The following is a 26,295-nucleotide window of genomic DNA, read 5'->3' on the forward strand; positions in this document are numbered from 1 at the left end:
TTATTTTTTATTTTTGTGGCGGGACTGGTGACTGAACACAAGGCCTTGCATATGTCAGGCAAACACTCTACCACTGAGCTACACCCTCAGCCCACAAACTAAAATTGGAATCTGAAACCAGCTGTAGAAATGTCATAGAAATAAGACTAAACTTCAGTGTCTACAATCAATTTTATTGTAATATAATCTAAAAACATACCATTTAGAAAATACCAAGAAAAATTTATGTACAAGAGTGGATGCTATTGCATTTGGATAAAGCTGGCAAGTTCTTGCTACTAGCATAGCCCAGGAAACACCACCGAGGAAACCTAATATATTGGAATAGATGTTGTGCCCTGTTGATAAGGGAAAAGCAAAAATATAAGTTAGTGTTAAGGAAGAGCTTAAATGTTTTTAATAAGCTAGCCAACAAATTCTGAACTCACGTTTGGCCCACAGTTTGATGGCTCTCAGAGTTAACCTGAAGTTGTCAATGTTTGGTACTAGATGTAAAATCTCATCGGTTACCCTGCAACCTGATTAACAGGAGTGAGAGAAACAGAACATTAAGCCATCAAAGGAATTATGATAGTGATAATTTTCTAAGACTATCCTTAAATTAAAACCTTATTTGGCAGAATGTGATTCAGTAGAGTTAAATCAAGTAGTTATTTCCTGTCCCAAGCAACATCCTAAACCAAAACTAACATACTGTGGTAGTTTGCCTAATCTTGCAACTAGTAATTGAAACTTTTTCCTGTCCAGATGCCCCGAGCTTCCAACTGTTGTCCCAAAGTACTGGTAATGAGCTATTCTAACATTTAAGAGACAACCCCTCTCACTCATCTGATAACATTATGAAGCAAATATCAAGTGCAAATTAATGAAGGCCACACAGTAAAACCTCAATTACTAGCAACATCACAAATGTCAGTATTTTGAGGATATCACATACCATTAATAACAGGAAAAACTATTAAGGTCATCAGTGAGCAAATAAACTACCAGACACTGCTCTGTAGTCTACCACAAAAAGAATGTTTTATTGTATTCATAATGCATTAACAACTGGCTACAAACACCTTCATTACAAAGCATACATTTTAAAAGCTGTTATTTACTATTAAAATAAAAGAGAGAGAAAAACTCCCTCCAACTCCACAAAAGGAAGCAGTGTTTTTACATACCATTAAGGCTTCTTATGCATCTTATGTCTAGGTTTTTAAGCAGACTGTCATCTCGTAGATCCAAATCTTCTGGAATAGTCTGCAGTGCTAATCTTGCAAACAAAATATCAATCTAAAACAAAAATAAAATCTATATTCCATATTTGTCAAACTAATTTTAAGGTATTTCTATATTTAAAAAAAAATTCTTAAAGCCCTTTCATTAACCATGAACACTGCAATGACTACAATGGCCTCACAAGAAGCCTACACTGCAGACACAGGCATTCATCAGAGGCTGAAGCATGCAAATGGAGATAAGACCTAGAATTAACATATACTACATGTCATCTCAACTATAAGAAGTCTACTAATTTTGCTAAATGCATACACTTGAATTAACTTCTGGTTTAGCATCTGTAGGAGCTGTAAGCTAGCCGCATATTTAAAGGGACAAAAATAGGAGATAAGTACTTGATAGGAAAGGTAGTCCCTTGCTCTTGTGTCTGCCCCTCCTGCTGCTTCTGGGGAGAACAAGGGCCTGTCTAGGGTGGTGCAGATACTAGCTCAGAAAGGAGCTTACATAATCACTTATTTTCACATAAAAAGAAAGCAAAATCAGTAGGTAAATTGGATGTCACTTTATATTTTAATTATGGTTTTATATTTAAATACTGGCTATAAATATTTATACAAATTTAATTTGTAGCCAATTCGTAACATTTGTCTACTTATTAGAATCAATAGTTTAACCTTTCATAAAAGTTAGGCATCCTACAACAATTCTAAAACTAACCCCAACTACAGAAAAATACCCGCAAGTTATTCGTTCCGTATCTCAATTTTATAATCAGCAACATATCATCAAGTCACTATTAACAATAGAAGTAACTCTGCAGACAGCCCTCTGTGCTCCCCAGAAGCAACAGTAGAGGCAAACACCAGGACACACACTAAATCCGCTGTCAAAGTACTTAAAGCCCTGCGAGCTCACACTACCCTGTCTTTTAAAGTATCTATGCAAACTGACATAGAGAAAAGCTCCTTCAAAAACAGACCGTGTACTTATTGCCTGAATCAGAACACAAAATTCACATGTGAACAAAATATCAGAAAACTGCTCTGCAGCAGCTTCCAGCCCTAGATCCTTTGCTTCAGTTCACACTTCCACTTGCTGTTGGAAAAGAATCTAACAGATATATTCTACAAAAACAGGCACCCACTTCCATGACAAAAAAATTGTTAGTACCAACCAACTCACAAATTCTTACTGGCAATCAATCAAATGTTTATCTACACTGACCAAAATCCAGGACAGTCCATATAAAAAACTGCCCCCTAGGACTAGACCTTACCTCTATTCCATCAAAACAGAGTTTGATGACTGGTACAAATGCCTCTTCAACAGCCTGTGAGAAAAGCAACAAGTTTAGTTCCTGAAGCTTTGTAAGTCCATTGCTTCCGGCTAAGTTGTTCCCTTAGTCCTGTCTGGGCAGGGTCTTATTTAGAACAAACCCCGGACTCAAAACAGTCAAACGCCAGTTGAAAATATCCCCAACAATTCCTGATCCTCCTGCCTCTACCCCAAGGGCCCAGATTAGGTGTGCTACATGTGGCTATTATTGTTACTTGTTAAAAGGAGGAACTTAAAATTGTTTCAGGATAATTTAGCTGGGAGTAGGGAGTGGGCAGCAGGAAGAGAGGAGGAAAGGGTGGGTAATATAAAAATGAAATTTAAAATTTAAATTAATAAATTAAAAGAATAATTAGCAGAAATCCCAACAAAAATAAGTGCTTAGTACAATGAAATTTAACGACTCAAAATCCTTCATTTCCTGTCATAAGTGATTCAGCTTTTCATTACTTACCTGCTTCTATTTCCTAATCCCGCCCTCCCCCCTCCCTACTCCTCCCCCCCCTCCTCCTCCGTGTGTGTTTATTGAAACTGGGTTTCTCTGTAGCTTTGGAGCCTTTCCTGGAACTCACTCTGTAGAGCAGGCTGGCTTCAAACTCAGAGATCCACCTGTTTCTGCCTCCTGAGTGCTGAGACTGAAGGTGTGCACCCCCCAGCTATTTACTAATTTCTAAGTATAGGTTTATCATTTTAGTTTTGTTATAAAATACACGGGGCAAATGCATACTGAGTGCTCAAAATGGCCTGAAAAACTGGAATAGCTCAATTAGTGATTCCTCTACCTCTAACATAAATTTCTCTCAAAGGACTAAGTGGTATCTTTTTAACCCTTCCCCTCTTGCCCCGTTATTTACATACTCTTAAGTCTTTTACTTCTTCTTGTAATTTCAACTTATCATAGAATGAGGTGAAAAAGTCACTCCGATCAACATGTCTTGGTGCAACACACAATGCATCAATATCAGCACCTTAAAAAATAAAAATTCAACCATCACACAGTAGTACAAAGAAATTGCCTTGTTATCTTAACAATAATGGTATTTGATATTAGTTGACACAACATCAGCAAGCTCTAGAACTTTACCCCTGACAAACATAATCAGTCAGTGGGGAAAGGCAATGCTAACTAATTGGTATGCTTTTCTTCAGACACACTGTATTCAAATTAGACTTCATAAGCAAGTCAAATCAAGGATGAGCCAGGACTTTCCTTGAGTGCACTTATCCATGATCTTGATGTCATTCTTAAACCACAAGTTGAGCAGTGTTGGCAAAAGTCTTTGATACCAGCACTCAGAAGCCAGAGGCAGGAGGATCTCTGTGAGTTTGAGGGCAGCATGGTCTACAGGGAGAGTTCCAAGACAGCCAGGCTACACAGAGAAACCCTGTCTCAAACAAACAAACAAAACCCCCACAGTTTTACTGGTACGTAGAGTGCTCTGCTGAAAAGCAGTAAAACTAAACTTGATCAAACAGAGAGATCTCCATGGAATCAGGTAAGTTCTCAAGACTAGTTATCATACTCAAAAAGTCACCTGAAGTGCATCCCACAAGGTGCACAGGACATATCAAAAGTAAACATACTATAGCTAGACAGAGCAATAAGACAAAATAGTGTGCCAAGGCATTCGCATGGTTTAACAGTGTGACCTCTTCCACTTAAGCTATATACACTGGTTCTGTCTCTTAAGACTGACTCGTATCTGTGAGATCAGTGAAATTACTTTAAGGAACAAATAAGACAATGAAGATTAAGAGTTTAGTTTCTGGAGGCTGGTGAGGTGGCTCAGTAGTGCAGAGCACCAAACATTAGTTCCCAGCCTACATGGCAGCTCACACCAGCCCTCTAAAACCCAGATCCAGGGAGTCAATGTCCCTTTCTGGCATCTGCAAGTACCTGTCACACATGTGGTACACATGCTTGCATGCATAAGAAGTCATACACAAACAATAAAAAAGTATTTCTTTAAAAAGTTACCCTTTTCAAAAAAAGTAAATATTCAATGTGATCACCAGTAGCTACAGACCCATTAGCTCAGTTTTTGCTAAGCTGTATTTTATAATCTTACCAGCAATAAAGAAATGAGGACAAGAAAATGACAACTTTCTTAAGAGCCTTGACTTTTCTCAGTGTTACTCTTCAGAAAGGAAGAAGGAATCTACAGAAAACTGTCCAAACAATAGGAGCTGCCCGCACCTACACTTCCCAATATAGCAGCCAGCCACATGCTGTTCAATACAGAAAATGTGGCTTATTCCATTGGTGAACTGAGTTATTACTTCACAGCATCACGACCATCAGGTATAGAAGGCTCTATACAAATTTAAAAACTCCTTAAGGATTCTCACTTCCTTGCCAATTCAATCTTGTGTATGACTCATAAAAAACTGTCATAATCTTAAGAAATAAAAGTTCTATTAACTCAAAATAAGTAATTACCTACCTTTGGTATGTACTCCTAGTCTGTAAGATCCAAACGTAAAAATTTTTCCTCCAACATTTTCAATTACAGATTGTGGAAGATTCTGTCGAACAAAACAATGGTTGTCAGCAAAGCCACTTCAAATGATGTAACAGCTGATTTCTGAGTTTTGTCAATTTAGTGTGTGTGAGGTTTCTGTTTGTTTTGAGACAAGTTCTTAACTGTGCAGCCAGGCTGATCTCAAAGTCTCAATTCAATCTACCTGCCTCAGAATTGCAAGTCCTGAAACTATAAAATTGCTATACTTTAACTACACAAAACTGGGATGGTGGCACATACCTGTAATCCTCAGCACTGGGGAGGAAGTAAAAGGGACAAAGTTCAAGGTCTTCTCCCCCCACCTACCCCCCCCCCCCCCCACACACACCTTTGGGCCAGCCTGCCTTGAAGATACCCCATCTCAAAAAATAAATACATAAAAATAGGTTCATCAAGACCACTCAGAGCGTAAAGGCACTTGCCACTAAGCCTGACAACCTGGGTAACTAATCCCAGAGGCCCGTATGGTAAAAGGACCAACTCAGGCAAATTGTCCTCTGACCTCCACACACACCACATGCAAAATAAATCAATGTAATAAAAATTTGAAATAAAAATAATTGAGATTCCCCCCCCCAAAAAACTGATATCCATAATTTTCATAGGAAGACTGAGTCAGGTACCAAGATATCACAGAGACCTTATTAATGGATGGAAAATCATGCACAGGCCTCGCCTTATGAGGCCCCATTTTCATCAACTCACAACAGTCATCACAGAGCCAAGCTATTCACAGAACACAAACCAAACCAGAGAGAAATGAGATTCATTCTATTAAGACAAACAATTTTTCTTACTCCCCGGGCTCTTCCTAGGAAGACACACAAAAGAACTATCAACGCTTACGTTCTAGCTGTTCAGAAGCTAAGCAAGGCTAATCTAGACTACACAGCAAGATCTTCCCTGGAAAAATAAAGAGCCAGTACTTGGGAGGCAGAGGCAGGCAGATCTCTGAGTTCGAGCCAGCCTCATGATCTATAGAGCGAGTTCTAGGATAGCTAAGGCTACACAGATTAACTCAAAAATCAATTAAAAATAAAACTATAAAGACTACCGACATTTAAATAAATGAGTTGTTAGTTCAAATAGGGTATGGTATCATACAACTGTACTCCTGTACCTGGCAGGCTGAGAAGAGGATCACTATAAATTTCAGGGCACTTTGGACTGTCTATGGAGGGAGATCATGCCTCAAGAAACAACAGAATCACTGGTTCAATACAACACTAAAGATTTCTCAGGCTCACGAACTGGACAGAATACTGTGAATATTATTGAAAGTAACCTCCAGATCCATAGCAATCACATGAAATTCCAGTAATACTCTTCACAAAACAAAAGAAAAATTCTAAATTCATCAGGAGATATAAAATGCAGACTAGCCTAGGCAATCCTACACAGGAAGAACAATGACAAAAGAACCGTGAATCCCAATTTCAATTTATATTAAAGAGCCAACAGCAAAAACAGAATGGAACTGCCTCAAAACACACAGACCAACAGAGAACCTAGAACAAACTCACAGCTACAGCTTCCTTTCATCACAAATTCATCTTCTTGAACCAGTGTTGCACCCAAATGAGTAGTTCTTTAACTGTCCTCACAGGTTCTCTATTATCAGTTATGGTGAGTAACCATATGGGAGGACATTTTTGGCTAGCTTTCTGAATAACAAAATAAGCAAAAAGACTAAGCAGGTTAACACAAAAGCTACTAGTCCTGTCTTTATGAAATGAATGGAACATTGGCAAATAGGTTCTAAAAATTATTAGCTTTAAACTTCTAATATTTCTGCCAAGTAGGGCTCTCTTCTTTTTTATTGTGCAACCTGCTTCAGTGCCAGCAGCCTAAGGCAAGAGAGACCGAGTGACAGGAACAACATTTTGCATTATTAGCATTATTAGAGGCAGATGATGGAGCACCATAAATCCAAACCCATCTATGATCATCCACAAATTTTTGACAAAGATGTCAAAAACATACTATAGTTGTAGTTGGATCCCTTTTCACACTGTGTTTAAAAACCAAACAAAGAACTGTGAATGTCTTAATATGACCTGAAATTCTGCAACTACTAGAAAAAAACGGAATGCCTCAAAATATAGGCACAGGCAAAGATTTTCTGAAAGACTCCAAGATGTCAGGAAATAATACTGGCAAATGAGATTTCATGAAATTAAAAAACTGTGCAGCGAGACAAACCAGAGTGAACAGTCAGTCTATAGACGGAAGAAACATCTTTCCCAACTACACTTCCCACAAGATTAAGATCTTGTATGTAGAGTTTATTCAGTCATAAAGAATAAAATTAGGGCCGGGTGGTTGTGTCGCACACCTTTAAACCCAGCACTCAGGAGGCAGAGGCAGTTGGATCTCTGTGAGTTCAAGGCCAACCTGGTCTACAGAGTGCACTCCAAGACAGAGATACAGAGAAACCCTGCTTTAAAAATGGAAAAAAGAAAAAGAAGAATAGAGGGCTAGAGTAATGCCTCAGAGATAAAGAGCGATGGTTGCTCTTGCAGAGAGTCAGGGGGTACTGTTCCCAGCGTTAAACTTGGTGGCATACAACCATCTGTTTCTAGAAGATCTAACCCTACTCTTCAGACCTCTACTAGCACAGACATGTGAGCCGCACACAGACATACACAAAGGCAAAACATACACAAAATAAATGTTAAAAGTTATGCATTAATTATCTTTTAGATGAAAATGGATGGAACCAAAGATCATTTTAAGCAAAATAGCCAAATGCAGGCTAATCATATTGTATATCATCTCATTTGTGAATCTAGACAGAGACAGATGACAAAGGCAAATGGGGGACTTTCTGTGGTGAAGATGACTAATAAATGGGGGTGGGGGAAGAAGACAGTGGGAGGTGATCAAGCCCAACAATGCACACGGATGAAAACATTAAATACAAAGCCTCTGCTCTGTGTGCTTACTAAATACAAGTAAATAAAGCACTGGTTCAAGAAACTCATCAGGTCCTCCAGTCCCTAGGAGGGAAGAACAAAAGTATCCATGATGGCAGGTGTGGTGCACATCCCTGCAATCCTAGCACCCAACACTATGAAGGAGAGGCATGGAGGTCCAGGGCAGTCTACATGAAGCCTGTTCTCAATAGACAAGCAGACATAGCTCAAATAAATAAATAAATAAAAATTAAAAAAATAAAAAAAAAATTCAGTTCTGACCAGGAATGGTGGCAAATAACTGTACTCCCAGTGTTAGGAAGGTAAAAGCTAAGTCAAAGTCATCACACTACTTAGGTAATCAAGTTCAAGGCCCACATGGGCTACATACTAAAACCATCTCAAAATATAAACCAGTTGTGGCTTTGTCTACTTGACTAGCATCTAAGAAAAAAAGCTCTTCAATAATCCATGCTTCCTACACAAGGTTAGTACCAACTTCAATGAAGAAAAACACAAGCTTGGACACTTCTTGCTCAGCTCGTAAAACTTATTTTCCAAATTTTCTATTGAAAACTTTGTTAGTTTTTATCTGGGACATAAAAATCACCATTTAAATGTTCCAGCTGATCAATTTTCAATCAGTTTAAATATATAAACATGTATTTCAAGAACACTATCAACTTAAAACCATGTAACTTATTTTCCCTTAATACTCTATCCTGTCCTATGAGTCTTCCCTTGGTTCTCTATCAGCTTTTCAGCTGTGTAAAAATTAGACATGCATTTTCTATTACAGCAGAAAAATTACTGCTACTTATGGAACATTTAGAATCTGTCAAATACATTCCACACAGCTCTAATAATAATTTTACTTTAACATTAAGCATACCAATGAACTCCTTAACTGTGTGAATGAGTACAGTCAAAGTACCATGAATTCAGGGAAATGTCATAACTAAACAATGATTTTCTTTTTGAGTATCTAAAACAAAACAAAACTAAAAAAAAAAAGAAGAAAAAGAAAAAAACACAAGGGGGGCGGGGCTAGAGATGACTTAGTGGTTAAGAGCACTATTTGCTCTTCTAGAAGACCCAGGTTCAGTTCCTAGTACCCACGTGACAGCTCACAAAAAAAGATAGTCCAGAGGATCTGATGCCCAGCCACACCTATAAGGAAAAACACCCATACACATAAAAAATTAATTAATTAAAAACAAAAAACAAGCCATTCCAGGACTTTTTAAAAAACAACTAAGATTCTCAAATATGGTAGAGACTGAATCCAAACCTGGAACATTCTAAAACTATAGTAAACCTTTCTTTTGTTAGTATGCTTTTTTTGTTTTTCAAGACAGGGTTTCTCTGTGTAACAGCCCTAACTGTCCTGGAAGTTGTTTTGTAGACCAGGTTGGCCTCGAACTCACAGGTATCTCTGCCTGTAATAAGATTAAAAGTGTGCAATAGTAGTAAACTTTTTAAAACTGCTTTCATTGCTTTATTAGAGACATGGCTTCATAACACAGCCCAGGCTAACCTCAAACTTTCAATTCTCCTGCCTACCCACTTTCCAAATGGTGGGACTGCAGCCCAATGTCCTGGCCACCTCAATCAGTAAAACCCTTCCTTAAAGTGAGTCTTGGAAAAATGGGCAGTAGTTCAAAATTACTGGGTCCGACTCTGAAATGCTGCAACCAGAAAGCACTAATTAAAAAAAAAAGTCACTAATTTTAGTTCACTTCTTTCAAATAACAAGAAGCTTGGTAACTGCTTTAGGAATAAGAATTCTTGTATGGTGGCACACCTAGTCCTAGCACTCAGGAGGCAGAGGCAAGTGAACCTATGTGAGTTTTAGGCCAATCTGGTCTATATAGTGAGCCCCAGAGCAACATACAGCTAACTCCTACCTTACAAACAAACAAACCACAAAAGACTTAATTCATTCAAGTAGGGCCAACTGATATAGGACAGTTGGGTCTGTGGCATCACCTTACCTTACTTTCGCTGATTTCTCGTATCCATTCTTTCACCAGGTTATTTAATTTTCCCAAAATTAAAATCCTGTCGATAAAGCAATTAACAAGTTATTCACTATTACAGATTAAGTTATAAATAAGTGGGTCACAAAGTTTTACTTTTGTTCTTGTTTTTGAGACATGGTCTTACCACATAGCCCAGGCTAACTTAGAACTCACAATCCTGACTCCCAGGTGCTAGAATTATAGGCATTTGCTACTATTTTAGGTTTTATTTCTATTTATTTACTTACTTGTTGTTTATGGATAAGGTTTTACTATGTAACCCAGCTGCCCACTATTGCCTCCCCAGAGCTGGGATTTATGTAATGGTGTGGGCCAGGCCTCAAAACTCACATTTTGTAAGAGATAAGAAACTTAAGAGGTTAAACACTAGCACTGATAACACTGGTTAAAGTATTTCCTTTTCTCCTGACAATCCTGCCTTATAACCAAGAGCCACTGGAATTTTTTTAAAATTTTATGTATATAGGTATTTTACCTGCATTTTATGTCAGTACACCACACATGTGCCTTGTGCCTACAAAGGCCAGGTTAGAAGAGGGCACTGAATCCCCTGAAACTGGAGTTACAGATGGGTGAAAACTACCATGTGGAACTGGTAATTCAACCCAGGTCCTCTTTAAGAGCTGAGTGTTCTTAACCTCTGAGTCAATCTCCAGATCCCATCAAAAATTTCAAATGACCAGGTAGCTTAGCAGTAGAGCCTTGCCCAATGTACAATGTTTAAACCCTCATCAAAACTGTTCTGCTCCCCTAACTCCCCCCCCCACCAAAAAATCATAATTAAGGCAATAGAACTCTGTATGAAACAAGTTCTCTCTGGAGAATATCAACTTGTATGAAACAAGCAAATAAGATTCAGAGTAACCTTATCTACAAAGTAAGTGAAGAATGACTCAAAATTCACTGAGTATAAACATCCTAAAGTTCACACATACAGCACACACACATCTTACCTGCGCTGCAGTTCCTCCTCTTCTTCAAAAACCCCAAAGGGCTTCAGAGTCTCGATGAGTTTCTGTGTTAGCAGGCAGTCAGTCTCCTTGGGGGCCGCTAAGCTGATAGGAGAGGTAATGCCATAGTGCCTCTGTGGTGGCTGTGTTTTGTTGTGATCCCTGCGTTGTAACTGGACTAAAAATGGAATTGGATAAACTTTCTTTACTGCCAAAAAATTCTACAATTTGAAATTAATCAATATGACTGGAACAAGTACTTAGTAAAATGTACTTCTACAGTTGATCCTTGCCATATTCCCAACTTGTATTTTTTTTTTTCAGACAGGAATGCAGGGCAACCCAGGCTGGCCATGAACCTACTTGCCTTAGCCCCAGAATGCTAGAACTACAGGCATGTATCACCATGCAACTCCAAATTTTTTACTTTCAAAGGACATTCTGCTTCACAACAAATAATATCTCTGCATACTTTGAAGTAAAGTATCAATAATTCCTCTTCCCCCAGGAATTAACGTCACTGAAACACCAAACTAAAGAACCCATACCGACACACTGCCAGAGAGCCAGCAATACAGTAATACAGAACACACTGATAGATAGAGTGGCAATACAAAAATAAACCTTTTAAAAAAATGGAACAAGAAGTCCTTTTGCATTCTAAAGCCCTAATAAACAGCCGGGGTAGGGGTAGGGCTGTTTCATCTGTGCATCTGGTATACTGTAATTCCAGCACTCAGAAGGCAGAGACAAGATTGCCAATAAATAATCCGGCCTACACAATGAGACCTGTCTCAATAAAGGGAAAGAAAACACTATTTTTTGACATAAGACACTCACTAAATGAAATTTACCAAGTGACTCACTGGATGACACTCACATGTAATGGGGCATACAAATCCAACTTAAAGGGAAAGAGCTATAGTCACACTAAGTTTCTGACACTTTCGGAAAGTTATATACTTGATGAATATTATGCACTGAGTGCCAGGACACTTTTATGTTCAGATCTACTGGGCTCTGCTTTTGTCTTCTGATACTGACAGATAGATACAAGTGGTCCTGTTGCTGACCACTCAGCTGTATGCTGTGTCTTCTAATCACTGTGCCCTGACCTACTTATGTGTTGTGTCAGCTTTCATTCAGACTGCAGTCACCTTTATTGAATAAGAATGTGACTTTATCTCCTGCATTAAGGAACTCCCCTCTGGTCTCTTCAACCTATTCTTCTCAAGTGTGCTGCTTGCTGGGCTGCAGTGTTCCTTCTAAAAGTCAGGAATCCACACAAACACCAAGCATTTTCTGAAAGTTAAAAAACTGAAGATTTTCCAAAATTACATATAATCTATGATTATGATATAGCTAATCTAACTGAATTCATGTCTTAAACATGACATGTGTTCACAACAGGAATGGTAGCAAACACATGTAACTCAAGAACTCCAGAGCAGAGGCAGGAGGATAATGAGCTGCAGACAGGCTGAGATAACTACTTAGTAAGATGCTGTCTCACCACCCTCCCCACCTCTAATATCTCAACCATTCACACTTAGCCATGGCCCACACAACTAGACCAGTTTGTTATTCACTGCTGCAATGAGATTCTCCAACTACAGTCCTCCAGACTGTGCCAGGACTATACACTCAACCATAAATAACGTTTGCTTTGTTTCAGTTATGAAACAAGACTTTGTTATTTAACCCATACTAAACTGCAACTTGTCACCCTCCTGCTACAGACTGGGAATGCTAGAACGAGAATGTGCTACCGTGCCCAGCTTTCCTAAACGGTTTTAACTTTAAGCTAGAAATTCCCAAGTATGGAGTTCTCATAAGTGCAGCTAAAATCATGTTTTAGTGACTTTAAAACACAGTCCATCTCCATCTGTGTTGTTTCTTTGCTTTCTTCACCTTGGCTATTACCAGTAAGTTCAGTTTGGATTATTAGGAAAATATGAACACCCACTTGTGGATTTTCCAGTCCTCATCATTACCACCCACCCTGCTTTTTTTATTATTATTTATTTTTGTTTTTCAAGACAGGGTTGCTCTGTATAGCCTTGGCTGTCCTAGAACTCACTCTGTAGACTAGGCTGGCCTCAAACTCTGAGAGAGAAGACCCACAAGCCTCTGCCTCCTAGAACTAGGCATAAAAGCCACCACTGCCCAGTCTTCAGGTTTCTTATTATCAGACCCACAAAAGCCTGGAATGCTCTTGTCAAGGTCACTTTACAAGTGAACCAGGAGGCAGGTTCAGATATTTATTTATTGATTGATTGATTGATTGATTGGCTGTTTCTTTGTTTTTCGTGACAGGATTTCTCTATGTAACAATGCTGGCTGTCCTGGAACTTGCTTTGTTGACCAGGCTGACGTCCAACGCAGAGATCTGCCTGCTTCTGCCTCCCGAGTGCTGGGATTAAAGGTGTGCACCACCACCGCCTGGCTTGGTTCAGATTTATAAATTCACATAAAACTGTTCAATCTAGGGCCAGGTATGGTGGTGCACATCTGTAATCTCAGAATTGAGGCAGAGGTAAATCAAGGTTATTCCTCCATTATATAGCAAGTTAAAAGACCAGCCTGAGCTACAAAAACCCATGTCTCGAAAAAAGAAAATTCAAAAAGGGGGTAAGATAGTTGTTCACCCAATTTTGAGGGGAAAACTCCCTTATGTCCATATTAGTCTCCATGCAAAAATGATGCGGAGATAAATCATATGCAGGTGGTTTTTTAAAAAATTTACCTTGACTCAAAATGCAATCATCTAGCTACTTTGTTTCATATTCAAAAGCATAGAACAACTGTTATGCATACACATGTGTACACACAAGCAAGCACACACCTCATCTAATTCAAAAGCATATACAACTTATATCTGTTATGTACACTTTCACATGTGTACATATAAGCACACACATATCATCTAATTCAAGCAAAAACATGCATAATAAGACAGGTAAAAATAGGGACTGGGAAGATTGCTCAGCAGGTAATATCTAATCCCAGCATTCCTATGGGAATGTGCAAGGTGAAGACCTGAGAACTGGCCAGAAGTACACTGGGCAGTGGTAAGAACATGACATTCTTCAGAATGAACACAGAAGGTTAAGTACCCTTAAAAGTTGTGATTTCTATGCCATGGAGAAAACACATGCATTGAGAACGGTGTATGTGTAGGTAGGTACGACTCTCTCACACAATTAAATAAAAACAAATATACATTCTAAACACTGTGGTACTTGTTTTCAGAGTTCAAAATGTTCCAAGAAAAAGCACTGTTATTATACTTTAAATAGAAAACTCACATTTTCCCATTTAACACTAGAAATTAAACAGAGTAACAGGGCTGAGGATGTGAGTTGAGAAAACACTTGAACAGTATGAAAGACACACTGGGAAGAGGAAAAAAAGCATGAGGAAGAGAGAAATCAAATACAGTGCTAAAAGCAATTTAAGATGTCTTTTTTGCAATTGTCAGTCTTGTTTTTTTCAAGACAGGGTTTCTCTGTGTAGCTGTCTTGGAACTCAGAGATCTGCCTGCCTCTACCTCCCAAGTGCTGGGGATTAAAGGTGTACACCACCACTGCCCAACAACTGTTCAGTTTCTAACAAAACAAAGTATACCCTTCAATTTAAACAAACTAGACCAAAACCCTAAGGATGAAGACTATGCTCTAGCTCACCTCACAGATGTTGCCTGCACTGTGCACAGCAGAGCCCCTCTTCTATCCCTGAAAACATCAAGCCACATCTACCACTTTTCCAGAACACTTACCAGCAGCTGTTTTTCCAGACATTATTCTACTTTGTTAGGCCTAGTAGCAAATGCCTCTGGTCCCAATACTTTGAGTGCAGGCAGGAAGATCAACAGTAGCTCTGTGTAAGTTCAAGATCGGCCTGTTTATATAAAACTCTGTCCCCCAAATATAAAAGAACAAACTCTGCTTCATGCTCACCCTAATTAATGTACATGGGCCCCCAGCATGATGCTCAGCCTTACCTTAGGCAATGCAGCCAGCTGAGCACAGTGTGGAACCTGACACACAGAACCCCAAAATACTTTTTTTCTTTCTTTCTTTTTTTTTTTGAGACAGGGTTTTTCTGTAGCTTTGGAGCCTGTCCTGGAACTAGCTCTTGTAGACCAGGTTGGCCTTAAATTCACAGAGATCCACCTGCCTCTGCCTCCGAGTGCTGGGATTAAAGGCAGCGTGTGCCAGCACCTCCTGCCCTTCCTCCCTCCCTCCCTCTCCCCCCCCCCCTCTCTCTCTCTCTCTCTCTCTATATATATATATATATATATATCAGACAGAAAACTAACAAGAATCGTGAATATGAAAATATATACTGTAACCCCAGCACTAAGGAGAGTAGAGGCAGGAGGATAGCGGCAAGTTCAAAGCATGGTCTACACTACAAAGTTCCAGGTCAACAAAGGCTAGAGAAACAGCTCAAAAAAGAAATGGTGTAGAAGCCAATTTAGTCTTTAGACAGGGCTTCACTGTGAAACAGTACTGGCTGTCCTGAACTCACTCTAGACCAGGCTGGCCCAGAACTCACAGAGATCCACCTGCCTCCGGCCCCGAGTGCTAGAATTAAAGGAGACCAACAACTTCAACTTCAGCCATCTATCAAGTTCAAAGTTCCGACACTGAAAGATATGGCCTCTCCAACATTTTTTTAAGACAAGGTAGACCAGTCTAACCTAAACTCCATCACGTTTTAAAACAAAAGATACCATATAACAAACTGGGCATAGTGGCTCTAGGCTTAGAATCCTAACAGTCTGGAGGCTGAGGCAGGAGAATGGTCATGAGCTTGAAGTCTGGCTCTACTACAGAGAGAAGCTATCTCGGGGGATGGGGACGTAGTACCTAAGCCTAGGGTGGCAAAACAAAACAATAAAAACAACCATAAGACTGTCCAAAATATGGCCCCAAATTCTTAAACAGATATACGACTGACAGGAACATCATGTACTCCAGTGCTATTCCAGAATGTGGGCATGCCTGACATCTACTCCATTCACTTTTAATTATTTCTTTTGACTTTCCACATACTTAAAACCTGACCCTTCTCATAGAAAGAACATACAAGATTATCCGACTCTTTACGGGAGCCCTATATGTGACACCATAGAAAAGACTAGAAACCATTCATGGCCCATCAGTGAAAGACTTTAGTAAATGTTTAAGAAATAACATGCCACATAACAGTAATTCACCTGGCGTAGTGGCACACACCTTTAATCCCAGCACTTGGGGGACAGAGGTAAGTGGATCTCTATTTAAGATCATCCAGGGCTACACAGAGAAACTGTCTCGAAACCTTAATATATATTTGTGTGTAATATAAATGTATATATATTACACATATGTATAAAATAATAGTAATTCATGGGGTAGCAAGGGAAAATGTTCACAATGTCAGGTGAAAAGGCCGTGCAATTATGATACTGAGAACTCAGTCCACACAGTGAGTCAAAGCACTTCACATAAGCACCAATTATCTTTTCTATTGCAAATAAAGACAGAAACAACTTCCTAAGTTCACTGAGTCTCCATGTACTCTACCCTATGGTACCTCCTTACATCTTTCACAACGTGTACCCTTATGTTTCAGAACATGATAGAATATATCATAATTGTAGCTACTGTAGATAATGAGAAGTAAGCTTAGAAGAATAGAAGGGTAAAGAACGTGATACAAAACTGTAATTCTGGTACTTAAGAGGCTGAGGTAAGAGGATCTGGAGTTGAGAGCCAACCTACAGAGTAAGAAACTAAAGGTTACTTGCCATCAAGCCTGACAACCTGAGGAGTCTAAACCAACTCCCCAAACCCATGGACCCATAGATCAACTCTCACAAATTGTCAACGAAAGCTATGTATCGGACACATGTGTGCAAATACATAAATAAATCTAATCTTAAAACTTTTTAATTGGGGGACTGGTAAGATGGCTCAACAGTTAAGAGCACTGCCTACTCTTCCAGAGGTCCTGCGTTCAATTCCCAGCAACCACATGGTGGCTCTCAACCATCTATAATGGGATTTTATATGCTCTCTTTTGGCATTCAAGTGTACATGTATGCAGATAGAGTACTCATACATAAAAAACAAATCTTTTTAATTGGGCTAATGGCTCAATGAGTAAAGGCACTTGCTTGCTGCCAAACCTGACCAGATGAGTTCAGAACCACATCATGGTCTGAGGGTCTGAGAAAAACAAGTCCCACAAGTTGTCCTTGTTCTCCCACACACAAAAAAATAAATGTAAAAATGTGAATTCCAGACCAGTCAGGGCTACAATGAGACCTGGTCTCAATACCCTAAAGAACTGATGAGGGGGAAGGAGAATGGCCATGCAGAAGGGAAAGAGGTGGGGGAGGTAGTAGATGAACAACACACAAAGACATGCCCTAATGCTGTTTTACCAAATCTTTACAAATTTACAATGTTTACAAACATTGTTTAAGCAGTAAAAAGAAATCTGGGCAGAGAAGGAATAAGGAACCTCTCAAAGGTACTGCGATATGTATTTGATATTAATTCTGGTGCCTGGAGAGATGACTCAGCAGTTAAGAGCACTTGTTGCTTACAGAGGACCACAAAGAGTTCAGTTCCCAGTAGTGTACCCATACTGGATGGCTCACAACCACCTCTAACCACCTCTAACTCTCTAGTGCAGGGGGATCTGGTGTGCTCCCTGACCTACATGGTCACACTTATATGCAAACAGAGACAGAATAACTAAAAATAATATTTTAAGCATTCATTCCCAGTCAGATATAGTGGCTTGCCCTGTAATCTGAGCACTCACAGGCTGAGGCAGAAGGATTTAAAAGAATTTGATGCCAGTCTAGGCTACAACCTGGAATTCCAGGTTGTCACAAGGAGTTTAGCATTAAACAATAATTTATCAAAAAGGGGCTAACCTAGGAGTCTAAAGATGGCTAATTAACCAGTCACCACCTGTTTTATGTTAGTCACATTAAAGTTATTTAGAACATAGCTACTCTTCCTTTTTAAACTCATGCAGCCTGGAATACTCGATCATCCTGATATAGCTGGAAGTTTTCTGTCTCGCCTGCTGGGTGCTGGGCCTGCAAACATGGGATACCTGGCTACAACATCAAAACTGTATGAAAAGGTGGGCCATCCATCCAGGATTTAGTAAGCAGCAGCAGAGGCTCAAACAAATGACTTAACAGGTTTTACCCAAGGGGAATGAATAAAGTATGATGAAACCCAAGGCCAAACTGTCAATTCCAGGTTGATTGTGCAGGAAAAGGACACAGTCATTCAGTCAAAAGCTAGGTCACTTTCCCGTTCTTTCAAAGGATATTACTTTGTTATTTAGTAAAAATGTATTTATTTGATTTTGTGTTTTGCCCCCCCCCCCCTTTGGTTTTTCGAGACAGGGTTTCCCTGTAGTTTCTAAAGTCTGTCCTGGAACTAGCTCTTGTAGACCAGGCTGACGTCAAACTCAGAGATCCGCCTGCCTCTGCCTCCTGAATGTGGGGATTAAAGGCGTGTGCCACCATCATCCAGCTCCCATGGGTGTTTCTAACTGTTCCTCTGCTACAGACTCTAAGAGGGGGGCACTCCTGCATCAACTTCTCCAGGGTAGCCTGGACCTGTCACAAAACACTGGGAAAAATAAAAATAGACATGATTTAAGCTTTTTCCTATTAATTCTTATTATGTTTTATTTATGTGGTGTGAGAGATCATGCCACAGGCTCATGTGTGGAGAGCAGAAAACCCTGCGGAGTTGATTGGCTCCTTCCATCTTTACTTGGGGTCTCTGGATTGAACCTGGATGCACTTTATCTGTTGAGCCATCTCACTCACTTGCCCAAGAGCTAATTTTAAAAATACATAGACAAATTTGGAATGGTGTGTATCTGTAATCTCAGAAGGGAAAAGCTAAGACAGACAGGAGAAATGCCAGTTTTTAGCCAGCCTGCACTTGTAACACAAGTGCCTATCTCAACCAACCCCACCCCCGAAATTGGGAAATCAAATACAGCTCCCAACACAAAATGGAAAACAATACTAGAATAAGAATATGGTATGGAATCCAGAGTCTGTTTATATACCAATCTACAAATTACCTTTAAAATTATCAAGTATCAGGCTGGCAAGATAGGTAAAGGCACCTATCACCAAAGTCTAGTAACCTAAGTTCAATCTCCAGGACACAAGGGGAGAGAACTCAAAAGTTCTCCGGTCTCTGCATGAGCACCGTGGCATACTTTACACATACACACAAGTCAACACATCCACACACATAAATGCAAGTTAAAAAACTATCATGCACTACTATGTGCATCAATCTAACCAATTTAAAGAACTGTCTTGATTAGGTTTCTTTTGGCTGTTACAAAATACCATGATCCCCACATCAGACAAAGGTCTGATCTCCAAAATATACAAAGAAATCGAACACCAAAAGATCACATAATCCAATAAAAAAAAAAATAGAGTACAGACCTAACAGAGAACTCTCAACAGAGGAATCTAAAATGGCTGAAAAACACTTAAGGAAGTGTTCAACATCCTTAGTCATCAGAGAAATGCAAATCAAAACAACTCTGACATTCCATCTTATACCTGTAAGAATGGCCAAGATCAAAAACACTGATGACAACTTATGCCAGAGAGGTTGTGGGGAAAAGAGAACACTTCTGCATTGCTGGTGGGAGTACAAGCTGGTACAACCCCTGTGGATGTCAGTGTGGCAATTTCTCAGAAAATTAGGAAACAACCTTCCTCAAAACCCAGTAATACCACTTTTGGGTAGATATCCAAAGGATGTTCAATCGTGTCACAAGGACATGTGCTCAACTATGTTCATAGCAGCTTTGTCATAGCCAGAACCTCCATAACCTAAATGACTCTCTATCAAAGAACAGATAAAAAAAATGTGGTACATTTACACGATGGAGTATTACACAGCAGAAAAAATAATGACATCTTGAATTTTGCAGGCAAATGGATGGAGCAAAACATTACTTTGAGTGAGGTAACCCAGACACAGAAATGTACTCACTCATAGGTGGTTTTTAAACATAAAGCAAAGAAAGCCAGCCTACAAACCATATCCCAGAGAATTTAGACAACAATGAGAACACCAAGAGAGACTTACATAGATCTAATCTACATGGGAAGTAGAAAGTAGAAAAAGACAAGATCTCCTGAGTAAACTGGGAGCATGGGGGGACCTTGGCGGAGGGTTGAAGGGGGAAGGGGAGAGGCAGGGAGGGGAGCAGAGAAAAATGTAGAACTCAATAAATATCAATAAAAAAATAAATAGCCGGGTAGTGATGGCGCACGCCTTTAATCCCAGCACTTGGGAGGCAGAGGCAGGCAGATCTCTGTGAGTTGAGGCCAGCCTGGTCCACAAGTGCTAGCTAGTTCCAGGACAGGTTCCAAAACTACAGAGAAACCCTGCCTCAAAAAATAAATAAAAAATAAATAAATAAATAAATAAATAAAGGGCCATGATCAAAGTAACTAGGAGGAAGGGATTATTTCTGCTTACAGTTTAGAGTCCATCATGAAGAAGTCACGGCAGAAACTCGAGCAGGGGCCTGAAATTAGGAACTGACGCAGAGGCCATGAAGGAACACTGCTTACTAGTTTGCTCTTCACACCTTGCTTAGACTGCTTTTCTTATATAATTCAAAACCACCTGCACAGATGTGGTACCGCCCACAGTGGGCTGGGCCCTCCCCTCCCTTTATCAATCATTAAGCCAAGAAAATGCCCTACAGAGGTGCCTACAGACAATCTGATTTATTTTCTCTGTTGAGGTTGTTTTCCCTGATCAATCACTTCGGCTTAAGTCAAACAGAAAAAAACCTAACCAGAACAGAAGCCGTTATCACCTTCATCACTGCCTTGAACATGGTAACCCAATATTGTACAATTAGTTTAAAAAGCTGTTGTGGCCGGGCGGTGGTGGCGCACGCCTTTAATCCCAGCACTCGGGAGGCAGAGGCAGGCGGATCTCTGTGAGTTCGAGATCAGCCTGGTCTACAAGAGCTAGTTCCAGGACAGGCTCCAAAGCTACAGAGAAACCCTGTCTCGAAAAAACAAAACAAAAACAAACAAACAAACAAACAAACAAAAAGCTGTTGTGGACATTAAAGATACAGAATTAAAGGCAAAAAGAAATGAGAACTAGCTAAGCATCCTAATGGTCTTTTTTTCAAGGAAAATAATGGTTTTCCCCTACCCCCTCCCCCCAAGTCAGGGTTTCTCTGTAGCTTTGGAGCCTGTCCTGGAACTAGTTCAAGTAGACCAGGCTGGCCTTGAAATCAGAGAGAGCCGCCTGCTGTAATTAAAGGCGTGTGCCACCACAGCCTGGGGGAAAGCAAAATTTTAAAAAACTTGTCTAGAGACAAATGAAGGCTAAATTTAGGTGTACTACTAACATAAAATTAACTTACCAAGTAATCAAGCCAGAAGACATCTTTGCCTCGAGTAAAAAAGATGAAGATTCATGGACTAGAAATCAAACATGTTCATTAACATGTTTAATAGAAAACAGCATTTAAAAACCATAATCACTTACTAGGCAGCAAGCAATTCTCTTACAACATTAACCTCCAATCTTGAAGCCGACTTCCCAGTCTTAGTCAAGTACTACCTATACAAAGACCCACACACCATGAAGATCTGAATTCAGATTCCTAGCTCCAAGTGTCTGTAACCCGAACCTTTGAGGGGAAGGGAGAAAGAAAGCTCAGGTGGATCCCTGGAACTCATTGGTCAACCAGGATAGCTGAATCTGTGGTCTCCAGGTTCAGAAAGACCCATCTCAAATGAAAATAAAGCAACAGAAGACATCTGATGACATCGCTGGCCTCCACAAGAACATGCACAGACAGATGTGTGCACCCTCATCCACACATACATGTGTTCTCCAATTAGAAAAATTTTTTCCAAAGATTTCCTAATAATACCTTTTCCTGTCCCTCTCTTCTTCTGTTAGCCTGCTCTTGTTTGTTAATACTGTCTTGGTATTAAATTGTGTGGGTTTTTTTTTTTAAGATACTTCAAATGCAGTGCACTAAAGTTGCAGACTTATGAAAAATATAATCACTTTTTATCAAAAAACTGTTCTACATATTATGTCCATCATGTTCAGTGTTTTTAACTTTTTTAAATCACCAGCTAGACAGCACTTACAGGTCAAACCACAGCCTGGTCTATAGAGCAAGTTCCAGGAAAGTCAGGCAAACAGAGAGAAACCCTGTCTCCAAAAAAGAAACACCAAAAAATGCTGAACCCAAGGACCAACACCAGTTCAACTCACACAAAGTGTTTTTCCTCAATTACAATTCTCCATTCTTTTGTTTGTTTTGTTTTTGAGACAGGGTTTCTCTGTGGAATAGCACTAGCTGTCCTGGGAAGTAGCTCCTGTAGACCAGGCTGGCCTCAAACTCAGAGATCCACCTGTCTCTGCCTCCCAAATTCTGGGATTAAAGGTGTATGCCCGGTTACCATCCTCCATTCCATTGCTACAGCATATTAAGACAATCTCATGGGCCAAACTTTTATAAAACTGGCACTTTTCTTTGCAATATTTGGAGTGGAACCCAGGACCTCACTCCCGCTAGACAAGCTCTCCAAAGAGCTACATCCCTCACAGCTGAAATTGGCATTAAGCTTCAAGGATTTAGGCACCCAGCTCTGAGAACTGCCATAATTCCAGTCTCTCTCTCTCTCTCTCTCTCTCTCTCTCTCTCTCTCTCTCTCTCTCTCTCTCTCTCTCTCTCTCTCTCTCTCTCTCTCTCTCTTTTTTGGTTTTTCAAGACAGGGTTTTGCTGGAGCCTTGCAGCCTGTCCTAGAACTCACTCCATAGACCAGGCTGGTCTCAAACTCACAAGAGATTTACCTGCCTCTGCCTTCCGAGTGCTGGAATTAAAGGCGTGTGCCACGACCACCCAGCCATAATTCCAGTTTTAAAAGGCCGAAACAGAAAGATCACAAGTTTGAGGCCAGCCTGGATGATAATAAGGCCACGTCTCAAAGACAAACAAACAAAAATCTTACCAAGAAAGGACAGGGTGGGGAAGGGGGTAGAGATAGAGGAGGAAAGGGACAAGAGATGGTTCAAGGGGTGTACATGACAGAAGTACATCATACATGTGTGAAAATGTCACAATGAAACTATTTTGTAAAAACAAATAACAAAAAACCTTACAATATATGCTAAGAATAAACCGCTCTCTGCCGTTTGAGACAGGGTCTTATCATGTAGCTTAAGCTCGACTCAAACCTCTCTCCTCCACTTCCAGCGCTGAGATTATAGGTATGCATCACCTGTACACTTCAAGAAGTACATGCACCATGGGATTCCTAAGGCTCAAGGAGCATTCCTCATCACTGCCTTACACATGACTGCAAATACCAAGAGCAAAACCAAGAGAAGCTTTCAACCCTGTTAAAAGGCCCTCAGTGATGGCCCACAACCTTCCCTCATGCACCAGCAGACCACACTAGTCCTAGCCACATTGTGTCCACCAGCTGGACCCAGCTCTACCTTTGACTTCAGGCAAGTCCTCCCATTCTCTTCTAGTAAATGCCCTCATAAACACACAAGGGAACTACTGTCTTCTCCAAGTCTCACTAAATAGTTCCAACAACTTCAGCAACATTCTGGGTGTGGCATGGATGCCAACACTGATACTGGTACAAATGATTTGGCCATTAGCGTAAGGCAAGAGTAAAATGTATGATACATACTTTTCATTAATGCAGTTCTATTTTTTTTATTTTATTATTTATGTATTTATTTTGGTTTTCTTTTTTTTTAAATATTTATTTATTATGTATACAATATTCTGTCTGTGTGTATGCCTGCAAGCCAGAAGAGGGCACCAAACCCCATTACAGATGGTTGTGAGCCACCATATGGTTGCTGGGAATTGAACTCAGGACCTTTGGAAGAACAGGCAATGCTCTTAACCTCTGAGCTATCTCTCCAGCCCCCTATTTTGGTTTTCAAAGAGAGGGTTTCTCTGTGTAGACCAGACCAGGCCAGCCTCGAATTCAGATATTTGTCTGTTCTGTCTAGGATTAAAGGCATATGCCATCACCTCCTGACTAACACAGTGGTTCTTGAACCAACAAACTATGTACTTTAAAGTACATCTGAAAAAGTCTGGAGGCATCTGTGTGGTTGCCACTTAGAGGAAATCACTGGGGTAAGGTTGCCGACATCTACTAAGCTGAGGTCAGAGGCACTACTAAAGACCCTTGAAGACACAGGAAGACCTCCCTGAAAGGAATTATGTGGCTTAATGTCAACAGCATTAGGTGAGAAACTTTAATGGACTTCCAACACTTTCAAGTGTTTTTTAAAAGCATCTTTGTTTTCGCCATAACTTTTCAAAGTATCACCACTAGAGCAGCATTTTTCAAATTATGTTTGTAATTATATTCAAAATTTAGACAAAACATGCACCTGTGAGTGCAATGATTCCATCCACTCTGACCCCGACCTTTCTCCTGAGATGTCTACACTTCCATCCCAATTTACATGCCCAAATTTAACAGGCACACCAAAACCACACTGGATGTCGAACACAGAATATCTGGGAAATCACAACTCAATACATCAAAGGTACCAAATTAATGTCAAGTGACACCAGAAGACAAGAAGCAAGGCAAGCCTTCCATGGAGAAATGAGGTTAGCAGTGTCAGAGGCCCTCAGAAAGCAAATTAATGAGAAGGAAGGCCTGGCCTTCTCAACTAGGCAGTCTTCGGTTGCCCTGTATTGGTAAGAGTACCAGTACTCTCTGGGTTAAGACAGGACAGCTTGTGAGAAATTGGCTGTAGAGTTCAAATCCCATGAAACAAACCTTCATTTTATACATTTGAAATAAATTGCAAAGATTAAAGCGCTTAGAGCCTGGAACTGGAAGTTTCTGCAACCCTGAAGTGCCCCGTCTTCTCAAGCGTGCTGAGCCGGAAATGCAGACTCTCCCTTCCTATCTGCAACCCCACACATAAGTTACTGAACGTTATTTCTAATCTGAAGTCTTTTCCTTTAGGATTTGCGTCCATCTTTTTTTACTACTGATGTATCACGAGCAGTCAACAGGAGTTAAGGCAGGGTTACCACGTGACAACACTCCAACCATTCACATTTATTTGAATCCCAGTGAAAAAACACCAAAGTTTATAGACTCGTGCTTCTTTACCCTCGCTCCAGGAAGAATGACTCCCCGGGAACTTTGCGGGTTTTACATCGATATACCGTAGCTAGTAAGCCTAACAAATGTTATCCTTACAGAAATAAAATACATCCAACAGGTTTCTCAACAAAACATCAGGATCTCTCAACAAAAACGAAGAGGCCAAAGGATCCATTTTTAAAGTATTAAGTACAATCCGAGGGATTCATATTGAGGCTGTGTCCAAATTAACTGCCTCTACTGTTATGAAAGAAAAGTAGTCGCACAACCTAAGCCTTCACACCAAGGTACGTAAGCAGAATACACGCTCTTATCTACTTCTAGATTTCAACAATGGGATGGCAAATCTCTTAGGAGAAAAAAGAGAGAGGAAGAAAATTAAGAGAAAAAGAATCAAGTAGACCCAGTGGGATTAGAAGGCCTGGGTGAATTCGCTCAAAGCCTACACTCGGAATCACAACCTGAGTGACCCGCGGACCAGGATCAGGAAGTGCGCCCAAGCTGGGTCGCCCAGTCAAAACAAAGCCGGGAAGGCGCCGCCCGCAGCCCGGCGTTCGGGAGCGGTCCCCGGCCCACCAGCGCGGCCAGCACCCCCGACCTCCGCTCCTCACCCGCTCCAAGGAGGGAAGCGGAAGTGTGGGACTCGGGGGCAGGACGGCGCCATGGTGAAAAAGAGACAGGAAGGGACCGGTTTGACTCGGACCGCCAGTCCGCACCGGGCGCAGTTCTGCTCCTGGGTCTTGCTTAGCAGGGGACCCTCGTCCAAGAAGCCGGAAGCCGCGGCCCAGGCCGCCCGTGCGCTTCCCTTCCCCCTCCGCCGCCCCCGGGGCCCGGCCGGCGTGCGCCTCACTCAGCACGCCAATCACTTACAACGGCATCGTCTCCGGCGCCGGCACCGCCCAGTCACTTCCCCCCCCGCGACCGCCGCCGCCGTCCTGGGCATGATCCACCGAGGCGGGAGGGACGGTGGCCTGCCTCAGCCCCAGGGCCAACCCAGTCCCGCACCCGCGCCCCGCCGCTTTAAGCGCTTCTCCTCCTTCCCCTTCGTCCTAACATGGCGCCCGAGCGCTACCACAGCAACGTTCTAGA

General features: G+C 40.8%; 1 protein-coding gene across 1 annotated transcript in view; it reads right to left on the reverse strand.

Moving 5' to 3' along the window:
• Papola (poly(A) polymerase alpha) overlaps positions 1-26,295 on the reverse strand; it is a 56,553-nt gene extending 30,258 nt beyond the window's left edge. The window contains exons 1-9 of the mRNA XM_038337404.1: positions 26,077-26,295; positions 10,995-11,169; positions 9,994-10,060; positions 5,007-5,088; positions 3,421-3,530; positions 2,504-2,557; positions 1,170-1,281; positions 429-518; positions 200-338 (exon numbers count right to left, since the gene is read on the reverse strand). Of these exons, the coding sequence (XP_038193332.1) occupies positions 200-338; positions 429-518; positions 1,170-1,281; positions 2,504-2,557; positions 3,421-3,530; positions 5,007-5,088; positions 9,994-10,060; positions 10,995-11,169; positions 26,077-26,149 (902 nt within the window). The 5' untranslated portion in view covers positions 26,150-26,295. The remainder of the gene's footprint in view (positions 1-199; positions 339-428; positions 519-1,169; positions 1,282-2,503; positions 2,558-3,420; positions 3,531-5,006; positions 5,089-9,993; positions 10,061-10,994; positions 11,170-26,076) is intronic.

The sequence above is a fragment of the Arvicola amphibius genome, chromosome 7, assembly GCF_903992535.2.
Source record: "Arvicola amphibius chromosome 7, mArvAmp1.2, whole genome shotgun sequence".
NCBI classification, from domain to species: Eukaryota; Metazoa; Chordata; class Mammalia; order Rodentia; family Cricetidae; genus Arvicola; species Arvicola amphibius.